Genomic DNA, 9,690 nt, shown 5'->3' with positions numbered 1-9,690 from the left:
ACATGCTTTTCCTAAAGGCTGACGTCCTTCCCTCACCCCCCATCGACCTGCAGTGATGCTGGAGTCCAGCCCCACAGGGCACCCCAGCCCTGGCCAGAAAAGCGTGCCCTGGGGCTTGCAGGGAGGAGAAGGCGAGGGACCTCTCCCTCGGGGAGGCAGGGAGGTGGCCGTGTGTGAACTTCACAAGGAGGAGAGAGGCCCCTGCCAGCCACCCCCAGCCTCTCCCTCAACCCCCTAAAGGGCCATCTTGCCAACATTCCCCACCCCCCATGCAGCGATCTCAAGAGGAAACTGGGAGCCGCTCGACACCAGCCGGGATCAAGACGGTTGACCAGCTGACCCTGCCTGGTGGCTGGAGGCCAAGTCCGGGCATTAGAGGAAGAGAAGTCAGGACTCTGCACTTGTGCCCAGCCCAACTGGGAGCAGCAGTGGCAAGGCCCTCCCCTCAGAAGGGCAAGCCCAGCAGCTACCTCCCTGCTGAGCTGAGCCTTGGGGGAACCGGGAATGTATCGGGCTGTTCGCCACACATTCATTCCTGGTCTCCCCCATTCCTTCCCCACCCCATCCGCAAAGGGTTCTTTCTGCCTCTGTGGGATAGTGCCAGGCCCACCTCCCGTCTGCGCTCAGCCTGTCATGGGCTCACATACCTGAGACTTCCAGACCCGGGTTCAGAAGCAAACGGGCAGAAGAGAGGGTGGGGGAGAGCCCTGGGCGGAGGCTGGCCTGGGGGCGGGGGCTCTCTGCGGGAGGCTGTTTGTCTGAGTTGGGTGGAGGCCAGTCAGATGCGCGGGATCAGGGCGTCCCGGCCCGAGACAGGGGCTGTTTGTCTTCTCTCCTCTGGGGGGTGGGGGGGACCCAGGAACAGTGCTGGAAACAGTGCTGACCGCATCTCCTAAGAGAGTCCGTCAATCCCCAGAGAAGCCTGAGCAGGTGGGGTGGGCCCCTGTTCGGAGACGCGGCCCCTGCGGAAAACCCTGCAGCTCCGGGACTGGGAGGATCCGGGAGAGGCGCCCAAGAGGGATGAGTGGGCACGGGAGCAAGTTCCAGGCTTGACTCCGCAGCTGCCTTCCCTGTGGGCTTGTGCCCTTCCCAGCCGCCCCTCCTCTTTGTCAGGTGCCTGAAGAAGCCAGGTGTCCTCAGGTCCTCCCCTCCCGCCCAGTTCCAAAAGCACCTGATCTTAAGGACTCAAACTACTGACCCGGGATTGCTGGGTGGAGAGAGAAGAGGCAAGAGGAGATTGGAAGCGAGAACCTTTGCCACAAGGTTATTCCCAGCCTCTACACGGACGGCAAAAGAAACACACTTATTCTGGGTGTTGAAATGTTCTACATAAGGGGTTCCTGGGGGGCTCAGCCAGTTAAGCGTCTGACTCTTGGTTTCAGCTCAGGTCCTGATCTCTTGCTGGGCTCCGTGCTCAACAGGACTCGATCCCAGGACTCCTGGCATCATGACCTGAGCCAAAGGCAGACGGTTCACCGACTGAGCCACCCGGGGTGCCCAATAAAAAAATCTTTAGAAATATTCCATATGTTGGATGCCTGGGTGGCTCAGTGGGTTAAGCCGCTGCCTTCGGCTCAGGTCATGATCTCAGGCTCCTGGGATCGAGTCCCACGTCAGGCTCTCTGCTCAGCAGGGAGCCTGCTTCCTCCCCCTCTCTGTCTGCCTGCCTCTCTGCCTACTTGTGATCTCTCTCTGTCAAATAAATAAATAAAGATCTTTAAAAAAATTAAAATTAAAAAAAAAGATCATATGTTGATCTCGGGGGTTAGTTCATGGTGTGTACGGGTGTAAATATTACTGAGCTGTCTGTGTAAGATCTGTGTCCCCGTATGTAAATTATGCCTCGACAGAAAGGTCTGAACACTGACTGTGAACTCCGTGGGAGCGTAGACTCTAGGGCTGTGTTCCCACTCAGGGAGGTTAAGGACCTCCCTTTTCTTAAGAATTTACACTAAGAGGAGGCGGGACAAATAAGCTGACCTCTCTTCTGGCCAGCTTTTCAAAGTCCTTCTCAGAAATTCCCATTTTTTCCTCCCCGGCACCGAAGCCCCTCCTTGTTGCCAACCTGCCCTCTCTCCCACTGCAGTTCCAACCACGTGCTCTGTCCTCCACCGAGCCCCGCCATCCCCAGCCTCACACCAAATCCCTCCCGAAGCTTGAAGCTTGGGGACAGAAGGGACCCATTTCAACCTCCTCACCAACAGCGCCCCCACCCCGTCTCTTTGCCCTGGGGATGTCCATCCTGTTCGGATCCTGCTCCGACCCAGGCCCCTTTTCCGGTGGTGTGTGCCAGCCGGTCCTGCATCCCACATCCCCAGCTGCTGGCATTTTGTTGCCATTGCCTGCAGGATGAAGAAAGGGCCCCTGTTATCTAACAATAGGGGGAAAGACAGAGACAATGGGAAATTGTGCTTCCGATGGGGTGGGGCCAGAGAAGGAAAGGACAGACGGACAGACAGGGGGCTGGACAGAGGGGTTGGGATTTCTGGAAGCCGCTGGAGGTCCGCTGGAAGTCTGCTTCCCACCTTGAGAGCCTCTCCCTGCAGGCGATGCGCACCCAGGTTCCGGAGGACAGAGGTGAGGGCTCTGTGGGACGAGGGGCGGGGCTGCTGCTTCAACTGGCCCGTGTGGAAATGCAGAGACGGGATCTTGACCATGGTCTGTGAGCTCATCCGCAGTTCATCCTCACACACAGCGGCCCAACGTCTTCATAGCCACCAGTCCATCTGCTCCTTCTCCAGGCCGAGAGCATCTAGAAGAAACGAGGCACCCCACCCTCCACATTCCTCCAGGTAATCCTTCCTGGGTGCCTCCTTCATTCCAACCTCTCTGGGGGTCCCCAGCCCCAATCCCAAGCCCCACATCCTCCCCAGGCCCAGGACAGTGAGCCGTGCAGAGAAAGGTCCAAGTCACAGGCTGGACACCAGTCACCTAGCCTAGCTTAGTGGACTGGCAGGTGGACAAGTTCTCGGCACCTTAGCTGCTCCTGGGAGATCAGGGCAGAAGCACAAGGAGCAGCCCTGCTGATCGGGTGCCCAAGTCCCGGGGCTCGAAGGTGCCTGGACCTGCCAGGGGTCCCGCAACGCCTTCACTGGAACGTCTTCCTGGAGCAGGACAAAAAGCAGCCAGTCCCTGCCTCTCCCATCTCTGTGAAGAGACCAGCTTCTAACAGGTAGGCGCTGGGGGCTGTTGGCTCTCAAATTCTCTGCAAGGGCTACAAAGAGGGTACGTGTGTGCCTGCTTAGAAACACACAAACACAGACCAGGAGGAGCGTGAGCCTGCCGTCCTCTTCCTGGCTGTGCGACCTCACTGCTCCCTACAATGTGTGCACCTTTGAACAGGTGTAAGGGGGGACCTGTAATCATCCCCACCTAAATACAGGATACACGGGACAAATGCTGGGGCGGTCTCACGCGGGTCTCCCGGTGGGTTCCCAGCCCAGGTACTTCCCCTCCAGGCCCCGGGAAGCCCTCTGCACGCAGCCCCCAATTCTCCCTTGCAAGCGCAAGTGGGGCCTGGCCTTCATTTGAAGGAGGAGGGGCTCAGCCCCCTGGCTTCCGGCTGTTCCCACAGTCCAGCTCTCCTTCCCAGAATCCTTAGCGGGGACTCATTCATTAACAAGCACACACATTTATTTAGCACCTACTGTGTGCCAGCAACTGTCCTGGGTGCTGCAGATAAAGGCTAACACAAACATGGAACTTACTTTATACTGGGCACGATTTTAAGAATTCTAGCATGTTCCTTTGATGAGATAGATGGGAACTGCTATCGGCATGTTTACTGCTGAGGACACCGAGGCAGAGAGAAGTAAATAACTCGTTCGAAGTCATGCAATTAGCACTTGGAGGAATAGGGGTTAGGAAAAGAGTAAAGCCAGGCTAAAGGTGTCCTCAGTCCAATTTTTAAAAAATGGCCAAGTTGATAAAGAACAGATAACAATAAGGGGAAAAAATCAGGGCACCTGGCTGGCGGTCCATAGAGCCTGCGACTCTTGATTTCAGGGTCATGAGTTCGAGCCCCACACTGGGCAAGGAGCCTACTTAATAAAATAAAGAAAAGAAAAAGAAGGGGGGAAATCTACTACTGAAATAGACAGCTGTTTTTGGTATTAGTGCTCTAGCTTTTTAACCACTGGACACCTCCCTGTATGATACAGCCCATACATGCCCAGGTATCACTCTCAAACCCACACTGCTAGCTCAGTCGCTAATAAAAGTACTTCCAAGAATGGGGGCCAGACCGGTGAAGCGGGGGGCCCAGGGGAGCAGGTCACAGCACACTACAGTGCGGCCAGCGAGGGAAGAGGAAGGGTTTCCCAGAGGAGGTGAGGCCCACAGTGACGCCCAGGAGAAGGAAGTGAGAGTGAATTCAGACTCTCTTGGAGCCAGAAGTCCAAGGTGTCTGGAACACAGTGCTGAGGGCACGGGAGGCGGGGGTGGGGGGGATCCCAGAGGGCCCTGGTAGCCGCGGTTAGGAGCCCAGACCTTGTCCCTAGGGCAAAAAGAGCCAGTGTGTTAAGCAGGAGAGAGACAAGATCACGTTTGGGCTGGCTCTGTTGGAGGACAGTGCTGGGAGAGGAGAGAGACTGCAGCGGCCATCTGGGTGGCCAGACTCAGGAAGTAGCCCCTGGGAGGGGGAAGGGCAGGGAGGCCGTGGAGGGGCAAAAGAGGGATGGCCCTGGAGGCCTGGGGGAAGGGAGTTTGCCACTGTCCCTTCCCCCATCACCTTCCTTTTGCCCCCTTCAGCCCCCTGCTCTGTCCCCATGCTTTCCAGCGGGACAGTCCCTTCTGAAGGATCCCGGATGGATGGGATCATCCATCTCCAACCCTGCTCCCTCCTCCTATTTCTAGTCCCAAGAAATGCCGTCTGCTTGTGCTCTTTGTGCCCTACAGACAGCGCTGGGCTGACTCGCCATCATGCCAGGTCCGCTCAGTCTCCCAACACTCTGCCACTTCCTTCTCCCTTGGGCCTTCGCCATCCTCCACGAAGCCCTGGGGGACGCAGGTAAGACCTCAGCCCTGCCCAGAATTTGGGGACCGGTCGGGGAGAGGCTTCAGGTGTAGGGAAAGTGGATGGGGCAGCTGTTGGAGGTGCCCAGGGAGGGCCATCGCTAAGTGTGGAATGAGGGGGAGCGTTGGAGGAGTCTGGGGTCTAGGGTCTGGATGGGCACTTGCGGTGGGGGTCAAGGGGTTCCTGCCACTGTGGCCCCCTCTGCTCAGCACCCCACCCCGGTCCCCACTACCTCCTGCCCCCCATCCACGAGGTCATTCACTCTCATCGTGGGGCCACGGCCACGCTGCCCTGCGTCCTGGGCACCTCGCCTCCCAGCTACAAGGTCCGCTGGAGCAAAGTGGAACCCGGGGAGCTCCGGGAAACGCTGATCCTCATCACCAACGGCCTGCATGCCCGGGGCTACGGGCCCCTGGGGGGACGTGCCAGGATGCGGAGGGGGCACCGGCTGGACGCCTCCCTAGTCATCGAGGGCGTGCGCCTGGAGGACGAGGGCAGGTACCGCTGTGAACTCATCAACGGCATGGAGGACGAGAGCGTGGCGCTGACGCTGCGCCTGGAGGGTGAGGCCTTGGGTTCCCCGCCCCCTCCTCTTCTGCTGGGCTGTGGCCGCCCCAGCTCGGGTCTCCCAGGACTGCCCCCGCCCGCCGCCGGGGTCCCCCAGCCCTCTCTCCCGTCCGCCTCCCCCCCCCCCCCCAGGAGTGGTGTTTCCGTACCAGCCGAGCCGGGGCCGGTACCAGTTTAATTACTACGAGGCAAAACAAGCGTGCGAGGAGCAGGACGGGCGTCTGGCCACCTACGCCCAGCTGTACCAGGGTGAGCGGCCGAGCCGGGCACCGCCCAGGCCTCTCCGGATGTGCCTGGCCCCGCGGGGGCGAGCTGTGGTCCCTCTAACCCCCGACCCCGTCTCCCCCTGCCCGCCAGCGTGGACCGAGGGCCTGGACTGGTGCAACGCGGGCTGGCTGCTCGAGGGCTCGGTGCGCTACCCGGTGCTCACGGCGCGCGCCCCGTGCGGCGGCCGGGGGCGGCCGGGGATCCGCAGCTACGGGCCCCGCGACCGGAAGCGCGACCGCTACGACGCCTTCTGCTTCACTTCGATGACGGCAGGTGAGCGCGCGGGGAGGCAGGTGGCCGGCGGGGCGGGGATGAGAGCCCGCGCCCGCGGCTCGGAAGGGGTCGTGGGGACGGTCGGGAGAGGCCGGCGCGGAGCGACATGCGCGCGGCCGGAGGGGACCCGGACTCGCCGTGGAGACCGCGCGTGGTGCCCTCGGTCCCCGCGCCCGCCAGGCTCTCCCCGGCCCCCGCACGCCTGCTGCGGTGGTGATGCGCCCCGCTCCGCAGGCCACGTGTTCTTCGTGCCCGGGCGGCTGACTCTGTCCGAAGCGCACGCGGCGTGCCGGCGACGCGGGGCCACGGTGGCCAAGGTCGGGCACCTCTACGCCGCCTGGAAGTTCTCGGGGCTGGACCAGTGCGACGGCGGCTGGCTGGCGGACGGCAGCGTGCGCTTCCCCATCACGTCGCCGCGGCCGCGCTGCGGGGGCCTCCCCGACCCCGGCGTGCGCAGCTTCGGCTTCCCGCGAGCCCAGCAGGCGGCCTTCGGGACCTACTGCTACTCGGAGTAGGGCGACCGGGGCCGGGCGCGAGACCTCCCGCCGCCCCCCTCCCGCAGCCAGCCACGGCCGGGGGTCCCGGGGTCCCGCCAGGCCGGGCGTGGGGGAGGAGGTGGAGGCGCCCGGCGGGACCTCGGACGCGCTGATCCCGCGGACCTGGAGCGCTCCCGCGGCCGCCCCGGGCGTTAAGCGACGGCTGTGTCCCCCAGCCCAGCAACACGAGGACTTCTCACGTCGAGGCGTGGGGCGGGGGCGGCCTGGGGCCCAGGCGGCCGACCTCACGCCAAGGGACACGGCCTGAGGTGGGGCTTCTGCCGGCGGAGGCGAGCCTGCCGGACCGCGCGGGTTGCGGGGCGGGGGCCCCACCGGCGGAGGGCGCACTGCAGGCGCGGCCGCGGGAGAACGCGGGTGCTGTTGTGTCGAGCCCCACGCAGGGCGCCCTGCGCCCGCCGAGACCGTGCGGCTGGACTCCCGCCGCGCGCCGCCCCCGCAGGCCTGCAGGCGGCCGAACCAACCGAGACGGCCCCGCCGGCCTCCCGCCCCGCGCAGGAAACGCAAACCACCGCGCAGCTGACGGGAAGCGGGCCCTGCGCGGCGCGGGCGCCGGACGGCACGGGCGCCCCCGAGGGCGGCGCGGAACCGGACCCGGAGCACCAGCGTCAGGCCGGGCGCTGCAGAGACAAGCGCGGACGCTGTTCCGTTTCTTTTCACGCTGCGTGTTGTTCTCGTGAGTCCGTTCGCTCGTCCGGGGTCCGTTCCAGCGGTGCCCGTCCACCGCGGCCAGCTCGCGCGCGCGAAGGGCTCCCGGAGCCCCGGGCACGGACCGCTCAAAGCCGCGGGCTGCAGGTCCAGGCGGGCTCTTGCGGTGGTCGCCAAAGAGAGTCCGGCCCGTGGGGCTTCGCGTAACCGGGCGAAGGGCTTCTTCAGCGACCCTCGGCCCCGGGTACGAGTGTCTGCCCCGGGTCGGCCCTGAGGGCTGCTGAGACAGGGCCACGTGCCGCACACACCGGTACTGTAGCCGTCGGCGGTGACTGTGGGGACAGTGGCGGCAACATCACCCACGGTGACTACGGCCCGGCTGACCGCAGCCTGCGGGACTGGCCTCTGGACGGCCGCGCCTTGCAGCAGCTCCTCCCTCGGGCGGCCGGGGCCTCGCGGTCAGCCACGGGTTCTCCTTATCCCAGCCGCTCAGGGGCCCGGGCCCGCGGAGCAGCCACCTCGAGCGCTGCCAGTCGCCGCAGCGGAAGGAGGAGGCAAGAAGCGCGGCAGAAGGCCTTGGCCGCGTGAGGGGCCGCGGCCGGGGACACCTGCCTGTCCCGCGGACCGCGCGTTCTCTAGGACCGCCTGCATGGCCTCGCGCAGCCGCCAGGGGGCAGCAGAGAGCAAGCCGACTCCGGCCTGGCAGGGACGCCGCAGCCCGGCCGCGTCCGGACCAGCCGCCGAGCCCGCGGAACAGGCGGGCGGCCGCCGCCTCCCTCTCCCAGTCCTGGCGTGCCAGGTCTGCGGTGAGAGCCCCGAAAGCCACGATGCCGGGCTCAGCTGCTCCCCTGAAGGGAGATGGCTTTCCCTCGGCGCGATGCCCTGACGTTGTCAGAGACCAGATGGGAATCGGCCCCAGGACCCTTCCACTGGCTGCAAAGCTTGGTGTTCTCACCCATGAATACAAAGCTTGCTAATTTTTACAACTACTCTCCACATTCCTATTACAATTTTTTTGTTTTTTTAAATCATGGAGGACTGTAAACCTGCGCAGAGAGAGACTCGGCGGCGGATCGCTGTATCCCAGCCTGACCGTTTTGAAGCGGAGCCCTCGGGGTCTCTGAATTCGCTCACTTGTGTTTATGCTGGAGTATTTTTTTTTTAATTTTAATTATTTATTTGTCCGAGAGAGAGAGCACACTTGTACAAACCGTGGGGGGAGGCAGCCACAGGGAGAAGCAGGCTTTCCACTGATCAATGAACCCAATGTGGGACTCAATCCCAGAACCCTGGGATCATGACCTGAGCCAAAAACAGACACTTAACTGCCTGAGCCACCCAGGCGTCCCTGTGCTGGAGTATTTTGAAGCAAATCTCAGACAGCCCATTATTTTTCCACTTAATTCTCACTATCTATCTCTAACATATAGTGACTTTAAACAATATTCATAACTCCACTACCCATCCCCTCCAGTGGACATTATCTAATACATACTTCATGATCACTTTTCCTTGACTGTCTAAAAAATATAACTTCATAGCTGATTTGCCCAAACCAGGATCCAAGTAAGGGCTATACATTCTGTTTGATGGATTTTTCTTGGCTAATTTTTATTTATTTTTTAAAAGATTTTGTTTATTCGTTTAGAGAGAGCGAGAGAGAGTGAGCACACGCAGGCGGGGGGAGGGGCAGAGAGAGACTCTCAGGCCGACTCCTGGACGAGAGAGCCCCCCGTTAATTTTTTAGAGTCATATCTCTTCCACCCTCACGTTTTCTGTGCCGTTTTGTTTGTTTAGGAAACCGCGTCGTTCTCATGCTGAGTCTCCCCCATTCTAGATCCGGCTGAGTGTATCCTTGTCGTGTCATTTCACACTTCCCTCTGTCCTCTCTGTCCCCCTCTGACCCCCACCATTATATTGAGACGTTTCATTAAACACACATTCACTGTTTGCCCAGGAGTCTTTCGTGAGTAGGACCGTGCGCCTCCTGTTCCGTCACATCGGGACGCACACGGTGTCTGGTTGTTGCCGCTGCGGCTGACCGGTACACTCTGTCGTCGGCCTGACGCGTTCATTCCAAATGTCGCCGTTGTATCAGCTGCCTATGGCTGTTGCGACAAATTGCCCCTGATGTGGTGTTTTAAGGCAATGGAAATGTATTCTTCTACGGGTCTGGAGGCCAGAAGTCCAAGCTCTTGGTGTTGGCGGTGAAGCCCTCCCTGTGTAGACTCTGAAGAGGACGTCTCCTTGCTTCTTTCATCTTCTGGTGGCAGCCAGCATTCTCTGGTGTCTCTGGGGACATATCTCCTCTCTCTGTGTCTGTGGTCACATTGCTTCCTCCTCTTCACGTGTGTGGGCCTCCTCGCC

General features: G+C 61.4%; 1 protein-coding gene across 3 annotated transcripts; it reads left to right on the top strand.

Moving 5' to 3' along the window:
* Positions 1-2,689: 2,689 nt before the first annotated feature.
* Positions 2,690-9,052, top strand: HAPLN2 (hyaluronan and proteoglycan link protein 2). 3 transcript variants are annotated; one of them, XM_059146291.1, is made up of 7 exons: positions 2,690-2,792; positions 3,114-3,172; positions 4,897-5,008; positions 5,224-5,577; positions 5,714-5,830; positions 5,939-6,121; positions 6,356-9,052. In XM_059146291.1, exons 3-7 carry the CDS (start codon positions 4,921-4,923, stop codon positions 6,634-6,636), a joined length of 1,023 nt encoding a protein of 340 aa, XP_059002274.1. In that variant the 5' UTR covers positions 2,690-2,792; positions 3,114-3,172; positions 4,897-4,920; the 3' UTR covers positions 6,637-9,052. The 3 variants fall into 3 exon arrangements, with proteins under 3 accessions (XP_059002274.1, XP_059002275.1, XP_059002276.1); XM_059146292.1 differs by having other exon boundaries at positions 2,696-2,792; positions 2,874-3,172; XM_059146293.1 differs by lacking the exon at positions 3,114-3,172 and having other exon boundaries at positions 2,701-2,792.
* The last annotated feature ends 638 nt before the right edge of the window (positions 9,053-9,690 follow it).

Source organism: Mustela lutreola, chromosome 14 (assembly GCF_030435805.1).
Source record: "Mustela lutreola isolate mMusLut2 chromosome 14, mMusLut2.pri, whole genome shotgun sequence".
In the NCBI taxonomy this organism is placed as follows: domain Eukaryota; kingdom Metazoa; phylum Chordata; class Mammalia; order Carnivora; family Mustelidae; genus Mustela; species Mustela lutreola.
Note: the sequence above shows the minus strand (reverse complement) of the source record. Positions and strands in the feature narration are given on the sequence as shown.